The 14666-nt window shown below is 41.9% G+C and overlaps 2 protein-coding genes across 6 annotated transcripts in view; both read left to right on the forward strand.

Moving 5' to 3' along the window:
• The window catches only part of LOC109969999 (E3 ubiquitin-protein ligase RNF19B), a 22328-nt gene extending 15412 nt beyond the window's left edge, over window positions 1–6916 (forward strand). For 3 of the 4 annotated variants that reach the window (XM_020617278.1, XM_020617279.1, XM_020617280.1), the window contains exons 5-11: window positions 677–882; window positions 1105–1252; window positions 2211–2373; window positions 2647–2761; window positions 4645–4776; window positions 4907–5171; window positions 5301–6915. In XM_020617278.1, coding sequence (XP_020472934.1) covers window positions 677–882; window positions 1105–1252; window positions 2211–2373; window positions 2647–2761; window positions 4645–4776; window positions 4907–5171; window positions 5301–5589 — 1318 coding nt within the window. In that variant the 3' untranslated portion in view covers window positions 5590–6915. Of the gene's footprint in view, window positions 1–676; window positions 883–1104; window positions 1253–2210; window positions 2374–2646; window positions 2762–4644; window positions 4777–4906; window positions 5172–5300 lie in introns of all 4 variants that reach the window. The other variant, XM_020617281.1, reaches the window with a different exon arrangement.
• A 62-nt stretch (window positions 6917–6978) lies between these two features.
• LOC109970001 (low density lipoprotein receptor adapter protein 1) overlaps window positions 6979–14666 on the forward strand; it is a 33445-nt gene continuing 25757 nt past the window's right edge. The window contains exon 1 of one of the 2 annotated variants that reach the window (XM_020617284.1): window positions 6979–7565. In XM_020617284.1, the coding sequence (XP_020472940.1) occupies window positions 7481–7565 (85 nt within the window). In that variant the 5' untranslated portion in view covers window positions 6979–7480. The remainder of the gene's footprint in view (window positions 7566–14666) is intronic. The other variant, XM_020617282.1, reaches the window with a different exon arrangement.

Here is a 14666-nt window from a genome sequence, read left to right on the forward strand (position 1 = left end):
AAAAACAGTCAGTGGTATGGTGGATGATGATGTACTGGGCTGCAGACGCAGAGGTCACTCCTGGGCTGGTCGAGGTGCAGGTGATGATGGCTGTAGACAGAAGAGCAGGGATAAACTGGGTAAGGGAGACTGGCATCGACCTGGGATGGCGGTGGCTGGTGGTGTAGATTAAATCCAGGGGGGTCCAGAGGAGAGGTCCGAAGAGGAAGAAGACACTAGAGACGGCAGGACAGGATAACGACTAGGGTGCTAACAAGGACTAGAGAGAACAAAGACAATCTTAGCATAAACTTGATATAACAACCACTGGCCTGAAGACAGAGAAAGAACTGGCAGGGGAGTGACTGGTGAACAGTGTATAAGTATGGAGGAGACTAATGAGGTGCAGATGGTGAGTAATCAGGGAAGCGGGGCAGGTGTGTTGAATAGTGTAATCAGTGCAAGGGCTAGGCTAGTGTGAGGAAAAAGAAGAGAGGAAGGTGTAGCTGGGCAAACCTGACAGCCACTGTGAGTCCAGCTCTTCTGTTAGTTCATTAAGGTGGAATCGTGAGTGGGGAGAGTCTGAGAATCTGTACTGAAGCCTCCATGATGCCTGCTGAGGTGTCCTTCAGCCTTATGATATTAATTATGCCCATTCTGCTGTTTTTATCTGAGGTTTCTCTCTCTCTCTCCTCAGCTATGCAGTGATAGCCTATGGCTGTGCAGAGTGTCCCAAGCTAACCTGTGGCCGTGAGGGATGTGACACAGAGTTCTGCTACCACTGTCGACAGCTGTGGCACCCCAACCAGACGTGCGACCAGGCGCGGCGTCAGCGGGCCCGTCACACCTCAGGCGGGAACGATGCCTCCATGCTCTACGTTTTCAATGAAGAACCTGGAGGATGTGAGACTGGCAGCTACTGTTACCTGTGTTGCAGTCTCCATTATCTCTGAAGCGTAAAATTGTCAATTTCACATTTCTGGGCTTTAGCATTTACCAGACAACCAGTAAACTTTAACTCTCAGTAAATAAAAGTATTTTCTAAAATGTCAAACTATTCAGTTAATTGAATAAATAAATACCGCAGAATGTGTTGCCCTTTACAAATTTACTCTATTGCTGTAGATGCAGAGGAGATCAAAGCATGCCCTCGCTGTGGTGCCTATATCATGAAGACCAATGATGGCAGCTGTAACCGAATGAACTGCACTGTTTGTGCCTGTCAGTTCTGCTGGCTGTGTATGCAGGAGATCACCGATGTGCACTACCTCAGGTACCTAGCCATGATCTGCTCACACTCAGTTACACTCCTCAGTTAACCACCTCTATCTGCCTTTATATTTTCAGGCAGAATATGCTACTTAAGTTACCACATTATCTAAATGCTGATTAGGTAAATGTGAATGAAGAGTTTAATCCTTCTGCTTCCCAAGGTCTATTTTACAGAGAATGAAAGGTGTAGATGCACATGCATTTTTAATATATTCATCATTTTGTTTGTCTTGGTTTCTGTTGCAAGATGCTTCACACATACATATGTCAGCTGAGAGCCAGTTTTTGTCTGCCTACACAAGCTGCATTGTCTTTTTATACTTACTCTCCTTTCTTCTCCCCTTGCCCCTCCTTCTTTTCTCTCTCCTCACCCTTTTGTCTTTCACACTCCAAATTGAAGGGCAAAGCTTTTAGCATCTCCCAGTAAATCATCCAGTCCAGAGCCACAACCATAATACCTCACCATAATTCCCCCCACGCAGAATTTTAGAACCCTGAAGTGACATTTGTTGTTGTAACACAAACACATGCTTTGAGAAATAGCACAGCCCTAAGGTGCTATTTGTGTTGACTCCCTGTAAACAGACATAAATAACATTTCTCTATCAGCAAGGTGTAAGGTAAAGGATGTGAACTGTAGTTGCAAATGACTAATTCAGGGAGATAAAGCAGAGTTAAAATAATAAATGCAGACGAGATTGCTTAGTTATGGTGATGACAGTAAAAAAAACAACCTGCAACCTGTTCATGTTGTTGTGTTGCTGTCAATACAGCAATCTTTCACAAGTGTTTCATGTTTGTTGATCGGTTTGGGCGGTTTGAGAGGTCAAAAATGGCTAAAAATGCTATGTTTTATAATGTTAATTTACTGTTTTTTCCCCCCCTAAAGTCTGTACATAATAGTTAAAACTCTTGAACCCTTATCTGTTCTTCTGTATTGTGTCTCCTCTGTATCTCAGCCCCTCAGGATGTACATTCTGGGGAAAGAAGCCATGGTCGCAAACCCGCAAGGTTCTGTGGCAGGTGGGCATGTTGCTCGGAGCACCGGTGGTCATCTCCCTTATAGCAGGCATTGCCATCCCAGTCATCATCGTGGGCATACCAATCTACATGGGCCGAAAGGTACAGCAAACACTGTTTCACAGGAACTAAATACTGAATGTTTCACATACTTGTGTATGGCACTGGTTGCATTTGTGCACTATATTTAAGAGAGCCCAAATTTGTCTTTTTTTGTGTTAGAACAGTGTGATAGCCTGGTGTCCCGTCATGCATGCTGGGTTGCATGTATTAGTGGACATGAATAAGTGACAGGACTAAGTGGGTGCAGACAATGAGAACATGAAGAAGCAAAATTACATTTCCATCATCTGATTTATATTTATTACCTTCCAGGTTCATGGACGTTGTAAAAAAAACAATATCTCAGGAAGTAAGCACTACTTGACAGTGGCGAGTGGGGTGATGATGTCAGTGTTTGTTTCGCCGGTCATAGCAGCTGTCACTGTGGGTAAGGAGCAACAGATCACCACAATGTCCTGAAAGTCTGCAGATTAGGGCAGACACCAAAGAGACCTCAGAGTATGCTAAGTTTTCAGTTCAAATTTTAAGTTTTACTTCTATCAGACATTCCAGTGTCTGAGGCAGTATTGGTGTGGATCAAAAAGTGATTCAAAATAAAAATCTATAAATCTATATACTGTTTAATCTATACAGAAGGTGTAAAAACAAACATTTTACCCTGGGTAAAACTGCAATATGACAATTTTACCCCTCTGACAGAGCCAGGGTAACCTGCTGTGTACAGTCTTGGTTATAAGATAAGTTAACCGGCTGCTGGTAGCAGCTTCACATTTACTGTACATGTGTGAAAATGCTGTGTATCTCCACATGTCAAACTATTCCTTTAATAAATCATAAGATGTAAACCTCTGAACATGTATCCAGACTTATTCTGGAATAAAACGTTAGTGTACAGCCATATAAATACTCACAAGCCAGGTTTCTGTACCACTTGTTTCCTTTACCACAGAAGCGCACAGTGCAAAGTGACATTTTAATGACTCATGCCACCTCCTACTGGAGGTAACATTTGCAGCTGTGACAAGGCTTTAGCAGATTCTCAGCCTACTGTCACAACCATTGGTGTACCGCACACTGATGGGCCTCTGTTGGCACACACTCACTCAGACACACATTTATCTGCACTGCACTCTACACCCTCACCTCCTACTCCCGTGTAGCTCTCTCTGCTGTTTCTGTGCCCCTTCTGTTTCATTTTTCAGTCTGGCTTCACTTTGTCTCTGCCATACGTTTGATCATATCACTTCTGTTTTGCACTCTAACTGCTCTACAATTGTTATTTTGCTTCTTATATTTCAGTCACAGCTCTGAGTCTTGTTGTCTCTCTTTTTGACTCTCACGTTCACTCCTCTCTCTGGCTGCCAGGCCCACTCTCTTGCCCTGGTTTCACCGTCACTGAGTTAATAGTATCCCAGTGTTCCTGCTGTGTTAATGATGTCCCTTTCTTTGGTTGGAATTGTGCTTTATGTTAGCAAATTCCTATCTCAATCACAGGCTTCATAATCAACGCAGCACAGGGAGGCTGCTGCTCATCAAGTTTGAGGTTTGTTGAAGGTACATTTGTGAAAGAGTGGGGAAAAACTGAACTTTTAAAATAAATTTACTTTGCCTGTGTAATTATGCACTGAGAAGACAAATGATACCTTTCAAGTGTCCACTGTGGGATGGTTTTGCACTTCTCAACATAATAAACCAATAATTTCATATATAATAGTTAGAATGCCCTTTGTTGTTGTTGTTGTTGTTGTTGTTTTGGTAGGAGAAATTGCATAAATATGCAGGTTTAAAAAAGCCTTTTTAGATCAGTGTGAACCACAAAATGAAGCAGGATGGGCTCCCCCTTGTGTTGGTTTTGGGTTATTGTGATAATACGATGATGAAAATGCCAAACTCTTTAAAAGGGAATGCTGTCTATTTAACGTGCCATAAAACATAAGTTCCATAGATATAAAAGTGTATTTACTAGTCATGAGGAGCCTGTGAAAGCAGGTAATGTCCACTGTGGAGGAGCTATGTCAGATCTGAGAAAATTAGTGAAATGACACCGTGGCATCGTTTAGACTTGAAGACCACAATTTTTTACATTCTAAGACGTCTAGGATCCATGTTGGACCTTGACCCATACTTGTACATAACTAACAGTCAGTGTATTTTGTCCTGTGCTGCCCCACAGGTTTATTGAAGTACAATATTAAAGGACTCTTATAATAACCATGTGTATGTTGTAGTTGGGCACAAACTGTAGACAAATGGTTATGATTGCATACAGTATTACAGATTGGGTTCTCATACTTTTCTGTTTTCTTGCAGGTGTGGGTGTACCACTAATGCTGACTTATGTCTATGGCGTGGTCCCCATGTCGCTCTGTAGGAACGGTTGGTGTCGATCACAGAATGAGCCTCCTGAAACACAAAAAATTCAACTGGAGGACTTAGCCAGCTGTGAGTACAGAGTCTAATCACTGTAAAGTTTAGGCCAACAATAATCAAATACCAAAGTAATTCACACTGCACTGAGTTGTAATTTTTGCTCCGAAGCACAGCCTCATCTGAGTTTCAACTTCTCTTATAGATCTTCTATTCTCTCATGTAGTCAGTGACCACTGGACGGGTCAGAACAACTCGTCGCTCAGTGACACCAGCGTCCAGGAAGTCAGTGTACAGGAAGTAGCCATCCTCCCAAGTACAAGCACCACAGCCCTGGAAATAGATAGCTATGTTGAACTGGATGAAGCCACAACACGCCATGGATACAGCCAGCAAAACAGCCAGTCAGACTGCGAGGCAGTTATTGTGCCTTACAGCAAGCATGATGACACACAAGCGCTTCCTTTGAGGTACCTTTATACAGTTATTTAAACGTACTATATAGTCAGTTGTCAACTCACAGGGCCACTCTATGCCTAGTCTAGTACTGAATAACTTAGTTCTACATTGACTACTCTGTGTGTTTATTGTCACCACAGGGAGGGAACCAATATTGAGGTACGTGTGGAAATCGAGACCCAACGTAGAGGCGCACGCCAGCCAAGCCTAAGTAGCATCCTGTCTAGTCGAAGCTTGTCAGTGGAATCCCTGGGACACTCGCAGTCCCAGTCTCAAGACTACCTGTATGCCTCAGAATTGGAAGAAAGGCAGGAGGGGGGAGGAGGAGGAGACACAGAGGAGCAGAAGGGAAGAGAGAAACCAGAAGGGGAAGCAGCAGGAGGCAACAAAGGGAGAGTTTTCCCAGTCTTTGAAATAGACCATGTATGAGGTCCTCCAATGCAGGCTTTGTACATGGTTGAACATTTAGTCAGGTTTTATGGAAACAAACAAATCCATGAGCTGACATGTCAACAGACTGACCTGAAAATCACTGGCCAAGGCCACCTCCTGCTTCTAAGTCGGGCCCTCCCACCAGATGCCTTCTAGCTCCACCCTGTGAGGGAGACACGGGTTTTTAGAGAGAGCAGATGAAAAAGATGAGAGTGTGTGTGTGTGTAGGAGACAAACAACTTGAGACTATGACATAGAAACAAAAGGGGGATTAGCTGTAAAGCAGACAGGATAGCATTAATCAACAAATCTAAAACAGAAGTGACTGAGAGCATGTTAGCTGATAGTTCAGTCTGAAAGTGACTACCTTATTCCCCCTCTGTTGTGAGTCTGTTCCATGAAGCCTGTCTGACTGTACTCGTATACTTCTTTTAGTGACCTAACCTCCTTCCTCTTCCTTTACAAATAAAGAAAGCCCCACAAGCATGATAAAAACAGTCTTGTCAGTGAGTAAATGTCAAACATTTCCCAAGCCAAGAGTATTTTTTTGAAAATCTCCAGAACTTTAGCATGCAGTGTTCACACCTGAATTGGGTGAGAGATGACGCATGCTGCATTATTTGATTACTTAAATCCAGTCAAATGTTGAAATGACATATGAAAAATCTATAAGCCATGTAGTGGTTGTTCTCTGTTGGAGTCAAAGAAGCTCCGTGACATCATGGAAATGACAGTTTGAATAAACTGAAGGGTTTATACCACAGTAAATACCACAATTCATAACTATTAGTCAAGGATATATGGTCTTCCATGGGTTGTGGAGAGAAATAAAGATTTCATCATGAAGGACAAAAACATAATGCACACTTTGTACGTGTCAGAATTATTTTTTCAGTAAAAGTTCAAGTGTAGACAAAGAGTTCCCTCTTCTAATGAGGAATATGTATTTCTACTTTTTTGCAGGTTAAGGTATGACGCTCAGACCCTGTGTTGTTGGCCACAGGTCTAGTTCAAGAGTTTTTTTTCTTCTGTTATTTGAATAGTTTTTTTTTTTTAAATAAAGATTTTTAAAGCAGTCAGACAATTCACAAGAAAAATATGTGAGGGAAATGACTGACATGTTTTCTTCTATTCCTCTCCTGTCAATCATTCCATGACCACTTGGATTCATTTCACACAACCCTTTGTGGAGGAAACCAGTGTCCACCAGGATGCCCCTAATTAATTTTTTCTTTATCTGATTATTTAAAATATAACTTATGGTGTCATTTTGTTTAGGAAACCTACTGCTACTAACTGATTTCCCCGGATATTATAATGTTTATACTGTATGCCGGTAGAGGGCGCCAACATACCAATAAAATAAAATAAAATAAAAATAAAAATTAAAAATAAGGGGGGTCCAGGGAATGTTGGGATAATGGTTTTAATTGGCTGTAGCCTAGTCCATAGCTAAATTTGTAATCTGAATTACGTCATTAGTTTAAACAAGTTTACGATGCAGGGCCATAAATGCTTAAACACATTAATGGCATACTTTAGATAAAACTAGACAGCAGTAACTCTACCACAGGTTAATAAACCACAGAAAATCCTGGAAGCCAAGAAGTTCAACTGGAAGCTCAGACAAACTCGGTGAGCGTCACTGTAGTGGTTTTCCATTAAGGTCGCTCCTTCACGCTGGAGCACTTGAGGAGAAGCTTCTTCCAGCTGATGAAGGTCGGAAGGACACGCCCTTAACTCCGAAACGTTTGTCAGCTGCTCAGTGAAGCGGAGGAACAGGCCGAGCTGTCCTCACTCCCCTCTCCGTGGCGCATCCTCCGTCGAGCTCAGCCCGCTGTATTCAGCTCCCTGTGGTCCACGTGCCGGGGAGCAAACGCGCCTCGGGATGGACGCTCTGAAATCCGCCGGTAGAGCCATTATCAAGAGCCCCGGAGTTCCGCGGCACACCTGGGGAACTTCCAAGCACGAAAGTGAGTGAGAAAACGTGTGTTCCGGTGCCTGGCTTTGGTTCACTGCTGTAAAACTGACGACGTAGCAGAGGTCGTGTTGTCTGTCAGAGCGGGAAGGGAGGACGGTTTGTGCCCGTAGCTGTTCGTAGGGAGCTGGGGGGCGGTTGTTTGTTGCAGAGCTGAGATTCAGTGTGCAAAGCGGTTTTATTATGTGCTTAAGTCTCTGGCGCTTTGCTTTACTTACTTTTGAGTGGTATGGGGAGTTGGTCCTTGCCAAAACAATTACAGCTTAAATCCAAACTATCTCATTAACAAAGATGCGGAAAATTAGACGAATAACCAAGTAAACCCACATCCGGTTGGTGGTGTTTATATAATCTTGAATGTCATATTTTTTGGATTCTAGACCATTAATGCTGAAAATGGCATTTGAAGGAGCTGCGAACTTGTGACGAGCAGCTTCTGCTTTCCCCCATTTTATAGCTTAAATCATTAATCAATAAAATACATTTGCCAATGATAAAAAAGATGCTGCAGCCTTAAAATTAAAGGCTACACTAAGATTTCACTTGTTTGCACACTCAAATCCTACAACTGCACGTAAATGTCCTGCTCTTAAGGAGTGTACAGTAACTAGAACATTAATTTGTTCATTCTGTTGGACTTGTCTATTGCTATGCTACTGGAAAAAATCACTTACATGTGTATTTTTCATCCATACACTAAAGCCAGTAATATATATACACCAACCAACCAAATAACATTCACTGAATACTTGTATTATATAGTATGCTCTATACTTCTCACATTATTCAGAAAATATACAAAATGTGCACGACGGCCATGACTGTGTGGAGTACAGGATGATGTGAGTGCTGAGTGAAAGGTCAGAGCAACGACCCCTGTCACACAACAGAGTGCGGGGACACCTTGTTGCCTGTGGCTCTGCTGTCACAGCGACGTATGAAAGGGTGTCTTGAAGGCGCCCTCCATGCAGCTACATCACCTATAAAGCTTCTCGCTGCCATTAATTCTAGCATGCTGCTTTTGCCTCGTTCTGAATTCCTGCTTAGTGATCAGATGCTCACGCCAGACTTTCAGCAAGTGTGGCTGAATAATTTCACAGGCAGGAGGATATGCTTGGGTTCATCATGAGCTTGTGGAAATGTTCTACATAAAAGATTGAATACTGGGTGTTGAGTGTTTTAAGTCTGAGTTCCTTCACTGGACTGGGGCTTTAATGAGTCCATCTGATGGCTTTGGAGCACATGATGTCAGCCTTATGTGACAGGTTGTCCTAATGGATTTGGATTGTTGGCTGTTGATGGTTGCTGGGCTGAAACATTTGATCTTTGTGCAAACACTGATGGATAGGAGTTCTTATTATTTTCCTCAGTACTGCCAACATCACTGTTTCTCCATTGTTACCATAAGGACAGACGCTGACAAACCAACCGTCAACATGTTACATGGACAGACACTGTTAGCAGGAGCCTCTGCATTGTGCTTTCCTGCTCTTATTGTTGTTGGTGTCAAAAAGAGAGGGAAGAAAGGCAGGATGTTTCTCTCAGAGCAGGATCCAGCTGGATTTCAGTGCCCGACGACAGAAGCAGTTTGTGTCTGAGAGCAATTGGAGGAATTGGCCTAGAAAAATGTGAACACAGCAGTCACAAACAGTACAGACAGTCAGGGTGACTACCGATGTCCACAAGCTACTTAGCAGGCAAGTTGGAGGGAGGACAGCGTCTCTATGCCAGCATGTAGCGATGTGTCAGATCTGGCTGTCGGAAGGCAACACTGCAGCTGTTTGGCAGATTCACACCAATTAGGTGTAAGTAGTATTTGAAAAAAGTGCTGAATAATTTGAGTCCTGGGGGAAAGTGCATACAAATGTGGACAAAAAGTCACTTTAGTTAAATAATCTCACTTAATAACAATACACTAGGGATTTAAAGGTGTTCATACCGAACTGTTAAGTTCAGGGGACGTGTCCTTTTGAAGGCTGCTTTTGAGAACAGCGTCACAACAAGGCTGTCGCATTTTGAAGGCTTCTTCAAATGTGGCTGAGAATTGCATCCTTTTGCCAGCAATGAAGGCTCCAGCTGGTGGATCCTTGGCGGCCCACCCTGTCCCAAGATTCTTTGTGCGCTGGCAGAAAGCAGAGCAGCTGTCAAGGGTAACTCAACGGTAAGGGCAGCAACAGTTGGAAACATAAGTAGGAAATCCTTCATAGACCAAGCCATCTCATTTCAGTTCAGCCTTTGCGGTCTACAGTGGACACAAAGGCTACGGAGAGCATCCTTCGAAGGCTGCAGCCCCTGAATTGAGAACAGCTGTTAATAGTAGTTAACATTTGGCTTGTGTGTGTGTATGTGTGTGTGTGTGTATATATGTATGTATGTATATATATATATATATATATGAAGTACTTTTTTCCCCTTACTGTACTACAAATGAACTTAACCATGACTTCAAATGTGAGGTACATCTGTGTACCGTTACACCTGTACAATATACTGTTAAGTTGTTCTTAAATAGTGAGATTATGTAGATGCTTAGTTATATGTTGGAAAATCAGTATCACAGTAGGATATTTGAGATAAAAGTTGGATGTGTTTAATATGCCAGACCATCAGTACCAAAACATTAGCATCACCGCATCATTTTAAATGAGACTAAGCTGTTATTTATTTGGGGGCAGCAGAAGGTGGTGCTCTAAATGAAATATACCAACATAATATATTTTGGTGACCTTTCTACCACACCCCTCAAAGGCCACGCTTTGGTCAACAATTTGTGAAAGGCCACCAATCTTTAAAAAAAAAATAAAAAAAGACCAAAAGCAGCCACTTTAGCAACGTTGATGTGTAACAGGCAGAATTTATTTCTTTCCTTCCGTACTAACATAAAAGGAACTATTTGTAGCCAGTCTTCAGTTTTTTTGACCATGTACAGCACTTTGCCGTTGCCCCTGGTGATTGTCTGTTGTCATCTGTTGAAGGCAAGGCACTGGCAGGATAGAAGACGATGCAGCATGTGCCTGGAGTACAACCCATCCCTTTGGCTCACATCACAGAGAAGCAGGATGGAGCTTTCGGCATCTCAGAAGTCACACACATGTTGCCCTTGGCACCAAGGACATCTGTGCTGTACATTCTATCAATTTTAAATCGTGTAGCTTTGGGACAGGCTTACTGTAGTTGTATCCATTAAGACTGTGTCCTTGCTTTTTTTTTTTCTTTTTTTTTTTAAATACAAACCTTTTGGTGCTGTAAATGTCCTATCTTGGATCTGCTGCACAGCTGTGTAGCACAGAATAATCTGAAAACTTGCTTTGTGTAGTACCTGATGACACATCACAAGTGTGCTGCAAGCTTTTATCACTTTGAGGAAATTGTCCGGAAAAGAGCTTGATCTGAAATTAGTGGACTCAGTCATTAGGCGCGAGTGGTTGGAAACTGTGGCAGTGAATTCCCCTTACAGTTCTTGAGCAGCAGTGCTGCCTGACACTACTGCTCAAGGTGCCATTAAATCTCAGTGGCTTGTTAAGACATTCCAGTGAGAAGGAGGAGGAGGCAGAGCAGAAGTGACATGTGGGACATACACAGGCTAATGATGGAGAGAATGTCAAAGAGTGGGGTGAAGGCTGGGATTAGTGTGTGCCGCAAACTACAGGGGATTCCCATACTTTGAATGTGTTGAATACGGAGTTGTGATTTGACTCTTGGGCTATGTAGATATGTGCTATGATGCACAACTAAAGTGTCATTGTTGAAGCATTAGTATTTAGTATAAAATGTCTTTGAATCCAGAGCGATTAAAGAGCTATTTCACCCATTTACCCTTAATAATATCTAACCTTGCGGATAGCTTTTCTTTGTCCAGTTTGAGAGAGGTGCTATTCTCAGGTCAAAGATGCTGAATGGAACTTCATCTGTGGTTCTGAAAAATGTACAGATAAAGCAATAAGCAGCCAAGGTGTTCCCCTTTACCCTGGATACCTAGAACATACACAGTCATTTAGAAGGCCAGTAAAACAGCATAAGGTATTAGCTGAGCTTCCATATGTCAGACAATGATTTAACTGAATGGATTTCTCACCTAAACTCTGCATAATTCATGCTCACAACCTCATTGCTCGCCAGTAGCAGACTGAGATTTAGATTAGGTGATAAAGTGCTGCCGAATGAGTTTTCATGGTGCATGCTTTGAGGAAAGCAACCTGTGTAATGGGTTTCTTATTTCAAAGATCAGCAGTTGCCAAAGCTGTGAGGTATTGCTTGCATAGAATTGATGACTTGAAGTTATTTAAACCCATCGTATGTCCTTCAGGGTGCTTTGAATTATTTATTCCTCCAAAAATTCACAGTCCTCGTGAGATTATTGGGATTTGGTTCTGTTTGTTTCCTATAGTCCTCTTTAAAGTAGAGATGCAGCACTAACAGGTTGAGACACTGCATCATTAGTGGATTACTTTAACAGGTTTAATGAATATTTTATTTTTCCTATTGACCAGTACTTCATAGCCATAAGCACGGCCTGTGTCTTAAACTGAACCCAATGATACCTTTGAGAAATGACTCCAGTTCAAGTCACTTTTTTTGTTGCCTTTTCCCACTAAAGAGAAGATACAGAATTAAATGGATTTATAGGATATTGTCCCATTCAGTGTGGTTTTTGAGCAGGTTCGTTTGGGCAGGTGTGAACAGTGTCATTCAAGCTCACACTGGTTTGACATGTGCTTCACCACACTATAACCGCTTCTCTTGTCACACTTGTCATTTGCAGTTGCTATGGGTATTTTGACATTAATTATGCCTTGTTCTTTTCCTGTCACAGGTTTAATAAAAGCTTAGCCGGAGCCCATCCCTCCTTTTACTCCACAACTATCATTTCTGCACTAATACCTTAAAATACTTGTGCTGGTGGTTCACCTTAATTCCTCCTCGTGATTTAAGGATAACGGAGGATGTTTTAGCCGACAATACACTGAACAGTGGGAGTTAGTGTCAGGGCACTGGAATAAAGGTGTGTAAAGGATTTAATAAGGTGTGTGTTACGCTGCTGTGACAGTACTTTGTGTATGTGTTAGGTGGAATCTTTTCAAACTGATTGTATTTATTCTGTTGTGAAGGTTAATGTGGATGAAAATTTCCCTCCAGGTGCAACAACGGCTGTTACCCGAAATTTCTTGTACCTTAGGCTGAGAATGATCCTCCAGTTTCATTCATTGTATATTGTATCAAATGTTTTGTGATGAAGTGATATTTTTTCATTTTGTGCCTGTTCCAGTTGAGCAGCAGTGAGTATATTTTCTTCACTCCACACATTGATTTTTAAAGGCTCAGCCTCAGGTTATTAAAGACTGCTCCACATCTTGTGTGTGTGTGTGTGTGTGTGTGTGTGTGTGTATGTATGTGTATATATATATATATATGTGTGTGTGTGTGTGTGTGTGTGTGTCACATCATATTAAATATATATATATATATATATATGATTTTGTTTGTGAGATCCTTGAGAGTTGCATTATGACCAGTGTATAACATTGTCCACAGTATATATAGTATGTGTTGTAAATGGATATATGTTTGTTTTTGTAAAGCCTTATACTTTATCTAAACTTACTTTTACCCCTGTTGGTCTGTTTAACACTAATAGAGATGAGAAAGAAACTCAGAGCATCATGGGGCCCCCCAACAGCCTAGGCCTATAGCAGCATAACTAAGGGAAGGCTCAGGGTCACCTGATCCAGCCCTAACTATAAGCTTTATCAAAAAGGAACGTCTTAAGTCTAATCTTAAAGGTAGAGAGGGTGTCCGCCTCCCGAACTGAGACTGGGAGTTGGTTCCATAGGAAAGGAGCTTGATAGCTAAAGGCTCTGCCTCCCATTCTATTTTTGTGGACTCTAGGAACCACAAGTAAACCTGCACTGTGAGAGCGAAGTGCTCTGTTAGGATGATAAGGCTCTACGAGGTCTTTAAGATACAATGGAGCCTTGTCATTAAGGGCTTTGTATGTTAGGAGAAGGATTTTAAATTCTATTCTGAATTTTACAGGGAGCCAGTGGAGAGAAGCTAATATGGGAGAGATATGATATCTCTTGCTAGTTCCTGTCAGTACTCTGGCTGCAGCATTTTGGATTAACTGGAGGCTGTTTGGGGAATTATTGGGACATCCTGATAGTAAAGAGTTACAGTAGTCCAGCCTGGAAGTAACAAATGCATGGACCAGTTTTTCAGCATCACTTTGAGACAGGATGCTCCTGATTTTTGCAATAGACTTGGTTTATGTGTGATTTAAAGGACATATTCTGATCAAAGATGACTCCAAGGTTCCTCACAGTAGTACTGGAGGCAAGAGCTATGTCATCTAAAGTAACTATATGATTAGACAGCAGATTTCTAAGGTTTTCAGGCCCAAGCACAATAACTTCAGTTTTGTCAGAGTTTAGAAGTAAGAAGTTGCAGGTCATCCAGGCCTTTATGTCTTTAAGACATGCTTGAAGTTTGACCAGCTGACCTGATTCATTTGGCTTCATAGATAAATATAACTGAGTATCAGATGCATATCAATGGCAATTTATGCTGTGCTTCCTGATAATATTGCCTAAAGGGAGCATGTATAAAGTGAAGAGAATTGGACCTAACACAGAGCCCTGTGGAACGCCGTGACTAACTTCAGTTTGTGTGGAACATTAGTCATTAACATGAACAAATTGAAATCTTTCTGATAAATAAGATTTGAACCAACTTGGAAGCAACTGTTCAAGTTAACTCAGAGAGATCTATAGGGGAGAAGTAGTCCAAGTATAAATGAGGTCTTACAGATGTTTCTAAAGCCATTGTAGTAGATGGCACATCTGCAAGAGCTGTGGGAGTGGTCCGACCAATTTTTTCTCTAATAGTTGTGATTTTATTTGTAAAGAAGCTCATGAAGTCATTGCTGCTGAGATCTAAGGGAATGTTAAGCTCAACAGCACTGTGGCTCTTTGTCAGCCTGGCTACAGTGCTGAAAAGAAACCTGGGGTTGTTCTTATTCTCCTCAATCAGTGATGAATAAAATGCGGTTCTGGCACTATGAAGGGCTTTCTTATATGTTATTAAACTATCTTTCCAGGCT

This window comes from Monopterus albus, unplaced genomic scaffold (genome assembly GCF_001952655.1).
Source record: "Monopterus albus unplaced genomic scaffold, M_albus_1.0 scaffold188.1, whole genome shotgun sequence".
Taxonomy (NCBI): domain Eukaryota; kingdom Metazoa; phylum Chordata; class Actinopteri; order Synbranchiformes; family Synbranchidae; genus Monopterus; species Monopterus albus.